Source organism: Grampus griseus (assembly GCF_964374135.1).
Source record: "Grampus griseus genome assembly, chromosome: 7".
Lineage (NCBI taxonomy): Eukaryota > Metazoa > Chordata > Mammalia > Artiodactyla > Delphinidae > Grampus > Grampus griseus.
In genome coordinates, this window is record NC_139001.1 from 73247523 (window position 1) to 73262806 (window position 15284).

Genomic DNA, 15284 nt, shown 5'->3' on the forward strand with positions numbered 1-15284 from the left:
AATGTAACATAGTTTTAGTGTGCAATAATTTAAATTGGCAAGGCTTTGTGGTAGTTTTTTTTCCTCCGTAACAGCAGCAGAGTGTGTTTGCTTTTAACACTCTTAAGGGTATCAAAGACAGTGTTTTAAATTAAACATAAACATACATGCATTGTAACCAGACAGTGCTTTTAAAGTTTTTTTTTGTTTTTTGTTTTTGGAAGGAGTCATGAACATTTTCTTGGTAACTGTTTCTCAATTGTTGAGAGCTACTGACTTGCATTTTGTGCCATTCAAGTGCCTTGAGAATTGTTTGCAACAGAGTGATTGTTTTGCTGATTTATCGAGTTCTGAACTTTGCCTGAAATTGCACAGCGACTTCATTTCCCCATCCCCATCCCTTATAATTCTTGAGTGCCTTAGAGTTGAAAATCAGATTCTAATTAGTTTATTTTAAACACTTTAGAGAAGGACTGGTGTCATTATAAACTGTGTGTGGGGGAACTTGCCCCAGACGAAGAGGAAGTTAATATTCCAAGGCCAGGATAGTCCAGTCCAGCTATGGGTGCTGGAGCCATGCCAGGCAAGCCTGCGTGATGAAAGGCAAACTTGGCAGAAACTTGGGCTTTGGGCTTTGTAAGAACTCATGTTGCAAATTTGTTCCCTGTGTCGCAGGCTTAAACCCAAATGGCTTTCAAAGATCAGCTGTGATTAATAGGAGTCAGTTGGAGAATAGAGCCGTCAGTTTAAAATATAGCTCAACAAATAGTTTTCTTGATCTATCCTGTGTTTAACATTATTTTTGGAAAAAATATCGTGAAGGGCAGAGGAAGAGAGACTATTTTGGTTGCTTTCTGATTTACTGATCTCCCCCTTACGTCATGGTTTAGATTGTTCCTAAAATTTTGTGGGTTGCGCTTCTGTTCTATGGTGTGGTTTGATTTTTAGGGGGAGGTAAGGGTATGTCATGTCTCATTTTAAATCAGCTACTGTCCCTTGGCAATGACTAATTTGATATTTCCCCTTCTCTTTCTCTAGTCCTCCTTCTTCCATGAATATCCACATGCACACACACACACAAATCAGTTTATCCAAACTCAAACTTGAAAGTGTTCAGTGCTGCTTGCATACCTGTTAATATTTTCATTATTACTATACCCCCAAACAGAAAAATGAGTAGAAAAATTTGCCTTTACCTTCCAGTATTCATGTTTCTTTCCCCTTCTTCTCTATGCAACCATGTACATATTTTTTTACTTTGTTGTAATCATAGTGTAAATATAATTCTGTATCATCTTTTTCATTTCTGTTTTTTAAATGTTAGTCTGTTTTTATTTTAGATGGTCTCATGATATTTCATTAATTTAACCATTTCTATGTTGTCAGACATCCTCTTTCCTCCATGTAGACATCTTTGTTCATACAACTTTTTCATTTGGGGAATTCTTCTTAATCTGAAGGAAAGTAGACCTATTTGGTCAAAGAATTTGGATGTTTTTATGGCTTCACACATAACTGCCAAGTTGCTTTCCATATGAGTTGTTCTAATTTATAATATCCCGCTCACCCCAGGGTGTGATGTACCTATTTCACTTTCTTACTAGCTTTAAGAACTGACATTAAAGGATATATATATTTGAAATTATTGCATACTAAATGTACCTCATTTAAATATATGAATATCTTAGGGAGGTCATTATAATTATGCATCTTTGAGTTTCTGAGTCCATTATAAAAATTGATGACCAGATAGTTCTCTTGGAGTAATACAGTCCTCAAGTGAACCATGAGTATAAAAATATGTCGCATTTTGTGTTTTCATAGGAATTTTACATTTCTTTGCTAATAATAATAAACTTCCTGCTTTTCTGTACAGGAAATGAGAGTTAAGTCCATTTTCACATCTGAAAATTTCTCAGTAGTGTCTTTTGGAATTTACTGTTTGTGTTTAGTTTGACACTGAATTTGGAATTGGTCAGAAGGAAAGCCATTTTCTCACCATTTCCAGGTGAATTTTCTATATGAATCTAAGGCAGGGGTTTGCTTGAATCACTAGTTCTTAAGCCAGAGAGTGTGCAGCAGAATCACCTAGAAACACAGAGTACTGAACCGTCCCCAAGAGTTTCTGATTTAGTAGGTCTAGGTCTGGACCCAGGATCTCCCTTTCTAGCAGGGCCCCAGGTGATGCTGTGCTGCTAGGTCAGCGACCGTACTCTTGGGATCTCAGGTTAAAATGGAATATATCGGTCTCACCCAGGCCAGGAAATAAAGACTGTCCCTGGGATGCTGACACAGCCCATCTGAGCAGGATTTCCTGATTTGTGTTCTTATGCTTCAGGTGAAGCTTCCTCTCTCTTCCAAGCTGAAGAGGGGTCCCTTTCTCCTTTGAGTCTTGTAGCTAGGCCTTGGCCTTTCTTTCAAGATTTTTGCTACTTCTCTGGCAAAAATACTTTTATAGTTCTGCAGACACACTGATTTCTGGTTACCTGGGTTCAGTGTGGTGTGAAGACAGAAATTGACACGTGGATTCCACAGATAAATGGGTGCATCATGGCTCTTCACGTGTGCCATTTAGCTTTGGTCTGATCAGAAACTTCTAGTAGCCCCATCCAAGCATCCTGCCGCAGTTCCCTCTTGAGATTAGAAGTCCTCTCTCTGGAACCTCAGCCTTCGGTGTCACACCTTGGTTGGATCCCTGTATGCAGAAACGCCAGAGTTGTTTTGCACTAATACTGTGGCCACAGCTGCTCATGGATTTAAAAGCTAACTAAAATGATCTTCCCTGATCCTCCTGTAGCACATCTTTGACTGTGGCATCATGCAGGCAGCATGAGCCTCTGCTATACCCTTCACGTGTCTCCTCTTCGCTGCCCACAGGAGGGCTATGTGGACATATTTTTGTTTCAGTGACTGGCTTTGGTTATTCCATTTTGTGATGGAATCCAGTGTTGAAATGTGTCAAAAAGCACTTGTATCTCGTTGAAAAAACCCTGCTGGCTGAGCTGCATCTCTTAATGGGGTGGGGACTAGGGAATACTTGTTAGAATAAGCTTATGTTTGGCGCACATACTTTGGAAAACCTCTTCTAAGAAGCCCTTGGGCTTGCTAAATAAGGAATGGCGTGTGCTTCAAGTTCCTGAGCACAATGGGCTTGTATATGGAAACCATGACAACTCTGATTTTCTTCAGCAACTTAATATCTAGTGTGTTTCACGATTTCATTTCACTACCTTAGTGTATATTAAGGTTTGAACAAAGGGAAGACTCATATTAGGGAAAATTTTTAGTATTCATTCAAGCAATTTCTTTCAGGTTTGTTTTATTTCGTTTGAGCTTTTAGGTGAGTGGTTGGGGGCAGGAATATGGAGGTGGGATTTTTCTCTCACTGATTCCTGGAATTTTGTGTCCCTGGTTTAAAGATCTAGACCAAAGGAGGGCAGTCAACTGACGTCACGACAAAATAAGCAGAGGCCAGCAGAACTTTACTGGGTATTGTTCACTGCTTACTGGTCTCGCTTCCCTGACACATCTTTAACAGCAGGTGTCCCCACCAGGACAAGTATCTGTGGTGCCAACCTTGGAACAGCCCCAGCATCCGGTGATTGATACCTTCTTCTTCTCATGAGACCTCTACAGATAGCAAACGCTTGATGTCTTCTGGAGCTTCTCCCTCTAGGTCTGAGGGTGTGTGAGATGTAAGGCGTCTTGTCAAAGCTTAACTCAGAGCATGGCTGTGCATCTCTCCTAGGCCCTTTGACCTAGGCCCTTTGACCTTTCTTCTGACAACTGTCACATTCATAAATATTTTTAGTAGGGCCTGTGAAGCAATCTGTGAACCATTTATTTTGGCTATGCCACACTGCTGAGAATCCCAGTAACAGAAATTACTTTTAACAAACTTCAGATAATGCGTTTAGTCTTGATTTGAATAATGTGCATGGTTCCATATGCCCATGAATTGTAGGGGGGATAGCAGGATGAGGTCATCACTGCCACACAGATACTTCACTTAGCAGGGAACAGAGCTGTCCTGCCAGCTCTGTTCCTGTTTCTGAAAGGAGTACCTGCCTTGGGGAGAGGCAGGGCTTCCCAGCTAGTGCGCCTTGTTGGTTACAGGAGTGCCTGAGGTACTGGTTCTCTGAAACCTCCAGCAGCAAGGCAGCACCAAGGGCCACCAGAACCCCCTGGGCTGTCGTCCCCTCTGCTGTGAACAGCTCCATCCGTTTATATATTAGTCGTTTTTGATGTTGGCCATGGCTTGAAAACTGTGTTTGAAATCCTTCTGTGAGGAATGTTAATAAGCAAAGTGACACAAATAGTTGATATACCTTTTTGAATCCTCTTCCTACCAGGAAAAAAATGCCTCTCTGAAAACAGTGTTTCCCAAGATTCTCTCATACACGTACTACCTTTATGATTTCTTTTCATATCCAAATGTCCCTTGTACCATTATTTTCTTAATCATTTAAGTCAGCTAACTTTTTCAAACATTTCTTTTTAAAAGGAAATTAACGTCACTACTGGAAGTGGGAAAACCAGTTATCCCATGGCATTAAATGGAAGGTAACGTTAATAATACATACGCAGTTATTTAATAAGACAAAAAAGTTTTGTCCTTGAACCATATCTAATTTTCTCACAGGCCACCCCTGAGGGAAACACTGTTTTAACTTAGAGTACTATCAGAAGCCCAACATGAACCACTCTCATTCTCTGTAAAATGGCTTTAGTCGTAATGTTCCAATGTCTGAAGGGCTTCATAGTTCCTGTAGGAGTTCACTGTTAACAGCAGCTCTCTGCAGGGATGCGGATGCTGGGGATCCTGCCCCCCTTGCCTGTTACCTGGGTGTCCACCCAAGCTGCAGTGCAGTGAAGAGAGACCGCGGACATGAAGTGAGCAGGCCCTTGTGACGAGATCAATGCATTATCCCATTGTGGGCTTGTTGGGAAGAATTCTAGAATACAAACAGGGAATTGGATTCAGGTTAATGTTTGTCATTAGGTAGCTGTGAACTTGGACAAGTACGTTTCCCCTGGGTGGTCCTCAGCTTCTTTTTCTGAAGGAAAGGCAGGCTGTGATCTGCATGATTCTGACATCCCCTGCATCTGTCTTTGCCTCACCTTCAGATTATTCAAATGATGGCCAAGTCCACAGCCCCTTATCTGCAATTGAGAAATCCCCAAAGCTTTGAGAGCCCAAAGCTACTGGTTTGGGTAGGGAGGGTCATGAGGAAGGCCTTGTTTCCAGAGACTTGCATTTTTAGAAAGACCCCTCTGGCATTTCATGGGGTTTGAAGGTTGTTTCTAGGTTGTTCTTATTAATCTGCACATTCGCTTTGTGATGTGTACTTTAAAGGTGTTGGAACTAAGGCCTGGCAATTAAGGGGTTTACTCAGAACCATGCAGCAAATTAATGATAGGGATATTGCTGGCAAAGATATATTTGCCCCAGAGAAGAGAAAACTTTCAGTTAGACACATGTCCAGGAAAAAAAAAATTGTATAAATCAGATACACATGCCCAAAGCTGTGGGGAGGAGGTTATGAATAGTTTCTCTGATTCTTTCTGCGGCCCTTCGAGTCGCAGCCCCTACCGTGGAAAAGCGAGGGCTGGCACGGTTCGTCCTTCCTGACCACTGTTTAAGAGCTCCTCTTCCACTGCATTCCTGGATCCTCTGTTGCTTGTACCACTCCTTTGGCACTCGAAGTCCTTTGTATTTTTAGGCGCTTTTCCTGAATTCACGCTGTTCTGTTCGCTGGCTCACGATTTGGCAGTTGTTGGGTGCTGTTGTAAAAGGACTGAGAGTCCACTTTTTCTCTGGCAGAGTGAGGAACAGTTGTAAGTAACTTCCTACCTTGACAACACAGGTAATTTCACAGTCCGACCCTGACCGCTCACCCTCTCCACCACCGTGTGCACTGATTTCAGCTACAGGGAATTTCCCTCCTCTCCAACACGGGAGGATCATTTGTAACCCCTTGTCTTTGTCCCATATCACTGGCCCCCAACCTGGATTGCCCCCCTCCTTGGCGTATTCTTGTCCCATCCTCTCCTCTTTCTTGAAAACTCATCTTTCTGTGTTCAGCCAGGCCCTAGCTCCCAGAAAGCTTACTTGTGCTTCCATGGCACCTGGTTTATATCTGGTATTTAAACCACACAGGTGTTTAGTTCTCTGAAACCCATTGAACACCATGCCCCCCCCCCAACCTCTTCTTCCTGGTCCTACTTTGTAATTTTTTTTCGTGTCTTCCTTTCCCATTAGTCTCATCACCAACATCACATCTTTATTTTTATATCCCTAGTGCCAAGGACAACCTCTGGCTCATACAGTTTAAGGGACCAAAATGGTTTATGAGCCAATTTAGGAACTCGCAAGTAAAACTTAGTGAGAATTTCCAATCTATCTTTGCCTTTCAAGATATAAAGTATACAAAGGGGTGAAAAACATTTTTGAGGTTTTTTTTTTTTTTTTAAACAAGATTTCCATTATCTAAAGTAGAAAAGAGAGGGACTTGTTCTCATCTTCCACTAGACTTTGAGTTCCTTGAAAACTGAGAGTATGTCTTATACTTTTATCATCCTCAACATTTAGAATGGTGTTCCACACATGGTCAGTATGTAATATACTTTATATTGATTGAAATAATTGCTTTCCTTGACCAGAGGGTGTTCCATATAACTGCTGGAGTTTAATACCAGGTTTATTTTATGCTGGGAAAGCATGACCAACATCAGATGGAAACAGTCAACAATTTGACCAATGGTTGACAAAAAAGGCATGACTAAGTTCCAGGCATGATCATTAAATGGTCTTTTTAAACTTGATTCCTTTTGTTAAAACATGGCAGTATTTCATAAGATTAAAATATGGGAAATATAAACCCAAGGGAAAACTTCATCTTTGTATAGTGAATTTTATTGTTGAGTATCCCCAGATCCTATGTTTTAAAAATCCAGCCATGCTTTTTTTCTTTTGCATTTATAGAAAAATTGATGTTCCCATAACCCTTCCCAAGCTAGCCAGGCAAATTACTTCAAATAGCTGGCTGTTATGCTAGATTTTTAAAGACTGAAGCCAGGCTATTAAATGTATTCTCCTTCAGAAAAGTTGAGAGGTGGTGATGGGCACAATCCTACTGTTTCTTATAAGTGCATGTGGCCCTGATAAAGGTATAAATTATCTTGCTGGTCTGTGTCCAGCTGTATTTTATGTGATGTCTCCTAGTAATACAGGTACTGAAAAGAATTAAAATATTGTTGAATGCTTCCTGGGGTCCTTACAAGAGAAGTAGGTAAGGTCTCTGAGATGAGGTATCTCAAGACTTCTGAAAGCAGTGGTTTATGCCCAATCTGAACTGTTTACCGTTTGTCAGGAAAGGTTTTACTCCACTGACTAATACACATTACAAACACAGTCAAGCAATGTGGGTAAGTTAATGGTAAGTCTTAATATCAACTAGAATTTTTAAATTTAGACTACATTCCATTTTTAAAATAAATTCTTGAATCTATGTAGTTTAACAAAACTGTAGTATTTAACAGATGTTCCTTATCATGACTAATCTTTTTCATAAATGGTTTGTCTTTAAGTGGGATTTGTGAGAACAACTTCTCACTGTTAATTTCTTTGATAAATGAAAAGGCGATTGCAGCTTTTCGGGTAGCTTATAGGAGCTAGAAAAACTTAAAAATTATTAAGACAGCCTCCTCCCACCTGTGCCAACAATCACTCTGGTAGGTATTTAGGAACAGAAGAAAGTTACATGGAGGAAGGAGAGAGGGCAGTAAACTAATCCACTGTCCTCACTGTTGAGGCCTTTGATGATGAGAGAAAAATAAGGGATTTTCTGGGTCTCATTTCTATAAAGGAAAGAATCAACTTTCTAATTCTAAATTATTGCTTTAAATTTTTCTCTTTGTGGAACTACTTTCTTTGTGAAAAGTAAGGAACTGATGAAATTTTACTGGGAAAAAAGGTTTCTAAGGCATTGGAAACCATGCAGGGGCAGAAGCTGAAATTAGCGACTTTCACATTTGCTTGGGAGTAAGGGAAAAGTTCATTCTTTTCAGCCATTCTTCTGCCTTTCCAAAAGACTGTCCTCTGCATTTTACTTTGTGCCTTTGATCTGAGAGGAATTAATAGAGCCATCAAACAGACAGCTGTGAATGACAGAGGGTACTCAGAACATACAGAATGAATGAGTGAGGAAATAGTATTTCATATTACATTACTTGCATCCTCCCAGTTGGAGGGATTATTTTATAGCAATGCATTTACCCCTAATCATAAAAAAAGGGGTATTTTGATGATGGCCTTGGATTGTTTGTTTGCCTCCAGCTCTAGTTGTGGCCAACTTTTTATTTCAGTTTATGGTTTGAAAACACTAGATTCGTGTACCTTCTTTAGGTATTTTGTCCTTTTTAATCACTGAAGGGACTCTTGTTCTGTCTCCTGTGCCCTGTTGGGCACCGCAGAGCTGTTTGTATGCACTCTTGGAGCGTTTTGTTATAATTACATGAGAGGTAGTCATGTTTTCTTCTAACAATTATTGTTCCTCCAGTTCTCTGCAGGGCTTCTATTTGGTGCTTTGTTTTCCACTTATTTTAAGACCTACCTGTACCTTTCAGAATCACCCTGAAGTTTGAGGAAGGTGATCAGTACTTTTTCTGTCAACGCTGTAACCTGCGGCAACCCTCAGTACAACCCTGGGAACCTCTACTCTTTTGCTAACCCAACACAATTCTTGTCCATGTGTGTAGGTATTGTGGAGGATTACAAGCCACCGTTCTATGATGTGGTTCCCAATGACCCAAGTTTTGAAGATATGAGGAAGGTGGTCTGTGTAGATCAACAGAGGCCCAACATACCCAACAGATGGTTCTCAGACCCGGTAAGAGCAATGCTTTCTTAGTTTTAGAGCTATACTTAGCTGTTTGCTATTTGCATTCTCTTGATTTTTCAGCTGGTAGAGTTCTTGAGTGATCTGCCCTGTTTCTTTCTCTCCCTATTTTATGTAGAAGAGCTTTAGACCTAGTTGAGCAGGTTCACAAAATGGTCTCATTCTTGAAAGAGCCATTTCTGATAGATCTTGCCAATGAATGACAACATTCACAAGATTTTCTACCCTTGATTAGCTCCAGGAATTGGGAGACGCATTACTATGCCACTGGCCCTAGGACTGCAATTTCACATGTAAACCAAGAGACCTGAGTGATGCTTTTTAACCTCTTTTCTATCTCTGCATCTCTTCCAAACATAGGCTGTTTAATGCTGACAATCCTTATTGCTGCTGTTAAGTAGTAAGTAGCAAATCTAAGGCATTGAGAAATGACCCTATTTGCATATTTCAGTTTTAACTCTGGGTTACTGTTATGGCTTTTAGCGCCATCAAACCATCAACCTGTGTTGTGTAACTGACTTGATGGTCAGTTGGTAGCATTAGGAGTCCAAAGGGCAGAGTTTAAGAAACTCAAGAGTGGTTTATCAGTGGCTAAGGCCTTGATTATTTGTGTAAGGAAAATGGTAATAACATCACTTGAACTTCACAAGACCTGTAGAGCCCTGCGAAACAGTTGACGTAACATCTGCCCAGCTACTTTTTCACTGTGGTGTTGGTTCTTTCTCTCCTCAGACATTAACCTCCCTGGCCAAGCTGATGAAAGAATGCTGGTATCAAAATCCATCTGCCAGACTCACAGCCCTGCGTATCAAAAAGACTTTGACCAAAATTGATAATTCCCTAGACAAATTGAAAACTGACTGTTGACATTTTCATGGTGTCAAGAAGGAAGGTCTGACGTTGTCCAGCTGGGACCTAATGCTGACCTGACTGGTTGTCAGAACAGAATCCATCTGTCTCCCTCCCCAAATGACTGCTTTGACAAGGCCGACATCTTACCCGGCTGTGTGCTGGGGAGACACCAAAACCACCCTAACCTCGCTCAATGACTGTGAACTGGGCATTTCACAAACTGTTCACGCTGCAGAGACTCATGTTGGACAGACACTGTTGCAAAGGTAGGGAACTGGAGGAACACAGAGAAATCCTAAAAGAGATCTGGGCATTAAGACAGTGGCTTTGCATATCTTCACAGGTCTCCTAGACACTCCCCACGGGAAACTCAAGGAGGTGGTGAATTTTTAATCAGCAATATTGCCTGTGCTTCTCTTCTTTATTGCACTAGGAATTCTTTGCATTCCTTACTTGCACTGTTACTCTTAATTTTAAAGACCCAACTTGCGGAAACATTGGCTCCGTACTCCACTGGTCTGTCTTTGGATAATAGGAATTCAATTTGGCAAAACAAAATATAATGTCAGACTTTGCTGCATTTTACACATGTGCTGATGTTTACAATGACGCTGAACATTAGGAATTGTTTATACACAACTTTGCAAATTATTTATTACTTGTGCAGTAGCAGTTTTTACAAAACTGCTTCATGCATATGTTAAAGCTTATTTTTATGTGGTCTTATGATTTTATTACTGAAATGTTTTTAACACTATACTCTGAAATGGACATTTTCTTTTATTATCCGTTAAATTCACATTTTAAGTGCTTCACATTTATGTGTGTAGACTGTAACTTTTTTTTTCAGTTCATATGCAGAACGTATTTAGCCATTACCCATGTGACACCACCGAATATATTACTGATTTAGAAGCAAAGATTTCAGTAGAATTTTAGTCCTGAACGCTGTGGGGAAAATGCATTTTCTTCAGAATTATCCATTATGTGCATTTAAACTCTGGCAGAAAAAAATAACTATTTTGTTTTAATCTACTTTTTGTATTTAGTAGTTATTTGTATAAATTAAATAAAATGTTTTCAAGTCAAAGTGAATTTTTTCAACATGTAAAAAAGATCTACATATTATAAAGCATTTTCTTGTGGGAACAATAGAAGCACAAAATTAACTTGTAAGTCGAATTTGCTTTTTAAGTCTATTAATGAGCCTGAGGGTTCTAGGGCGATGTCTTCCAGTTTGAATTTGGTATCAGAAAATTTAGATTTTGGGTTTTTTTTTGGGGGGGTGGCTGTGATTTTATTTTTTTCTTGTTCAGTTTCCCCAGCTTTGAAGTGAGGGTAACAGACTTGTTTGAGCTGCCTCCTTCACAAGGGATAAGTGGAGGAAGGAGGTCAAAGCATTTTGTTTAGTATAAGGTCCTGTGTGAGAGGAAAGTGGTCTTACGCATCTCACCTTGCTGCTTTGGGAGAGTCCACTGTTGGCTTTTTTCACTTCTTGAAGTGTTCAGCGGGATTGAAAATGTAGAGTTTCAAGTATCTCAGTAAGAGTAGAGGTGTTAAAATTCTGGAATTTTCACCAGAGGTAAGTTAATAACTTCATTAGTATATTTACTAATATATATTAAAGTCACATTTAACTTTTAAAAAATTGTGGTAAAATGCACATAAATTTTACCATCTTACCCATTTTTAGGTATACAGTTCAGTTCTATCAAGTACATTCACACTGTTACGCTGCCATTGCCACCATCCATCCACAGAACTCTTTTCATCTTGCAAAACTGAAACTCTATCAAACAATAGCTCTTCATTTCTCACTATTTTCAATCCCTGGCAACCATCATTCTAGGCCTTTTAGTTTGTCTACTCTAAGTACCTCATAGGAGTGGAATCACTCATATTTGTCCTTTTGTGAGACTGTCTTATTTCACTTAGCATAATGTCCTCAAGGTTCATCTTTGTTATAGCATATATCAGAATTTACTTCCTTTTTATAGTTGATAATACTCCACTGTATGTGTATACAACATTCTGTTTATCCATTCATCTGCTGATGGACACTTGGGTTGCTTCCCCTTTTTGGCTATTGTGAGTAATGCTGCCATGAACTTGGGTGTATAAATTTCTCTTTGTCCTTCCTTTCAATTATTTTGGCTATATACCCACCAAAAGTGGAGTGGAGTCACATTTAAAGTTTGTTGAAGTATTATATACATATATAAAATTGTACAGCTTGATACATTTTTATAAAAAAATTCTTTTTATAAATTTATTTATTTATGGCTACATTGGGTCTTCGTTGCTGCGCACGGGCTTTCTCTAGTTGTGGGTAGCAGGATCTACTCTTCATTGCGGTGCAAGGGCTTCTCGTTGCGGTGGCTTCTCTTGTTGCAGAGCATGGGCTCTAGGCGTGCAGGCTTCAGTAGTTGTTGTGGTGCGCAGGCTCAGTAGTTGTGGCTCATGGGCTCTAGAGTGCAGGCCCAGTAGTTGTGGCACACAGGCTTAGTTGCTCTGCGGCATGTGGGATCTTCCTGGACCAGGGCTCGAACCCATGTCCCCTGCATTGGCAGGCAGATTCTTAACCACTGCACCACCAGGGAAGTCCCTTATAAATTTTTATACATTGGTTGTACCCATGGAAGCAGCACCTAGATCAAGAAGCAGAACACTGACTTCTCTGGAGTGATGTCAGGACCATGGCAGCATGAGTTGTTCCTTTTTTCTCTCCTCTTTGGTGTATAACTAATTACACGTCCATAACTGAACAAAAGTGCTTCTGCACATTATACCAGGACAGCAGGTGATTACTATGCTCCTCTGCATCTGAAAGTAGGTGGAGAGGACCTCAGAGGGGGCTGTGGATACAAGAGAGTCAGTGAGCCTGCCCCACCCCCACTTGCCATGATCGGGCAAAGGGGAACCTGGAGAGTACAAAACTGAGTGGATGCTCATGGGAGATGGAGAATTTGTGGAGGTCCAGCCAACCTGACAGGAGATCCCAGGACACCATCAGAGCTGGACAGAGATGAGTTTGAAGGCAGAGGAGAGAAAGGAACCCACTGAGGCACCTGTTTCCCCCAGGGTGACACTGCAGTGCTCTACACTCTTGTTGGGGTCAGTGTCTACCTCTTTTCCAGAGGAAGTGGAAAGCACAAATGGTGAGTGACAGACTGCCTGGCTGCATGGGTAGTAGCTGGAGGTACCTGTTTGTCTCCAGCAGCACTTGCATTTCTGAGGAGGGATTTCTGTGACTGGAAGGTAGGAGAGGAAGGGGAAGGAAGCAGACAAGAATGTCAAAGGGCATTGAAATAATGTGTTTCCTGCTGTCTGCTTTGGGGTTTCATTTAGAGGTCCACTCATGGATCTCTGAGAGTATCCCACTTGTGGATCTCCCTGTCAGGTCATGGGCACCCCCCAAAGCCCCAAGTGCTAAGCCCACACTTCCCAGCTTTTTTTGTGCACTCCTGAGTGCAGCCTTGAGAACTAACCCTGGTAAGAAAAAATCAAAAACTTGAGCTATAGCATCATCTTCTGGAACACAAAAGAAGATTTTTAAATGCCAGCCTGCTGACCTGTAACAGCCAAAGTAAACAAATCCTTCACTAAGAAAAGTGTCTGCAATTTCAAAAGCAAAAGGAGAGGTGCATAACCTCAAACACTATGAAAAATCAAGCAAATATGGTATCACAAAAAGAAAATGGTAATTCTCCAGCAACTGAACTCAAAGGCATAAAATATTGTGATCTAACTGATAAAGAATGCAAAATAGTTATTATGAAGAAATTCAACATGCTATAAATGAACGCAGGAATGAATTTAATGACCATAAGTTCTTTATCAAAGAGACTGAAATTTTGTAAAAGAATCAAATTCTATAGCAGAAGAATTCAGTGAATGAGATGAAGAATGCATTAGCAAGCATAAGTAATAGATCTGATGGAAGAAGGAATAAGTGACTTGAAGGATAGGAGTTTAGAAATGATTCAGTTAGAGAGAACTAAGATTTTTAGAAAGTGAAGAAACTCTGAGAGCTATCAGATTCTATCAGAAAAGCAAATACAAGATGAATTGTATTTGAAAGAGAAGAGAAAGGGAAGGGGGTAGAGTTTATTTAAAGAAATAATAGCTGAGAACTTCCCAAACTTGGGGAAGGAATTGGACATACAGGTCCACGAAGCTAATAAAACTCTCTTATCCCACTGCAAAAAGACTGTCTCCAAGACACAGTCTAATGAAACTGTCAAAAATAAATGATAAACAATCTTAGGGTGGGGGGGGTGGGATGAATGGGGAGATTGGGATTGGACATATATACATTAATATGTATAAAATAGATAACTAATAAGAACCTGCTGTATAGCACAGAGAACTCCACTTCACTGTATAGTAGAAACTGACACAACACTGTAAAACAACTATACCCCAATTAAAAAAAAAAAGAAAGAAAAGAGAAGAATAAGGCAATTAAAAAGAATGGAGCAAATAAAGATGTAAAAGCATCATTTAATTTAAAAAAATATCTTAAAAGCAACCGGGGAAAAAAGTAACCTACAAAGGAACCCCCAAATAAGCTATCAGTGGACTTCTCTGTATAAACTCTACAGGCCAGAAGAGAGAGGAATGACATATTCAGTGTTGAAGGATAAAAATTGCCAACCAAAAATATACAGCAAAGCTATCCTTCAGTTATGAGGAGAAATAAAAACTTTCCCAAATGAAAACTGAGGGAGTTCATAAATAGACTTGCCTTGCAAGAAATGCTAAAAGAGTTCTTCAAGCTGAAATGAAAAGATGCCAGTTAGTCACACAAAAACATATAGAAGTACATAAATACTCTGGTAAAGGTGAAAATTAGAATGAGAAAACTGTAACTTTACGTTAGAATGGTTTGTTAACCACTTATAGTATGAAGTTTATATAAAACAAAAAATAACTATAGCTACTATAACATTAATGAATTTATGGCATAAAAAAGTAAACTGTGATATCAAAAATATAATAGGGGAAGAATAAAAGAGTGGAACCTCTATAGGTAAACAAAGATAAGCTGCTATCAGAATAAAAAGGACTGTTTTATCTATAAGATCTTTTCTGTTTCTGGTAACCACAAAGCAAAAATCTATTATAGAGTCATAAAACATTAAAAAAAAAAGGTGGGGGGAGACTGAGCAAATCACCAGTGAAAACCACCAATTTGCTAAGGTATGCAGAAGAAGAGGAAAAAAACCAAGGGAGATAGTAAACAACCAGAAGGCAAATGATAAGTCCTTACATAATCACTCTAAATGTAAATGGACTGAATTCACCAGTTGAAAGGCAGAGAGTGGCTGGGTGGATAAAAAAAACCAAGACCCAACAATATGCTGCCTAAGGAGACTCATTTCAGCCCTGAAGACACACAAGGCTCAAAGTGAAAGGATGGAAGAGGATAGTTCATGTAAATGGAAACCAAGAGAAAGTAAGCAGCCATACTTATGTCAGACAAAACACACTTTAAGCCAAGAGTGGTAACAAGAAACAAAGATCATTATATAATGATAAAAGGGACAATAA

General features: G+C 39.8%; 1 protein-coding gene across 3 annotated transcripts in view; it reads left to right on the top strand.

Moving 5' to 3' along the window:
• Positions 1 to 10821, top strand: part of ACVR1 (activin A receptor type 1) — a 126793-nt gene extending 115972 nt beyond the window's left edge. For all 3 annotated transcript variants that reach the window (XM_082658548.1, XM_082658547.1, XM_082658546.1), the window contains 2 exons: positions 8740 to 8870; positions 9612 to 10821. In XM_082658548.1, coding sequence (XP_082514674.1) covers positions 8740 to 8870; positions 9612 to 9746 — 266 coding nt within the window. In that variant the 3' untranslated portion in view covers positions 9747 to 10821. The remainder of the gene's footprint in view (positions 1 to 8739; positions 8871 to 9611) is intronic.
• Positions 10822 to 15284: the final 4463 nt, after the last annotated feature.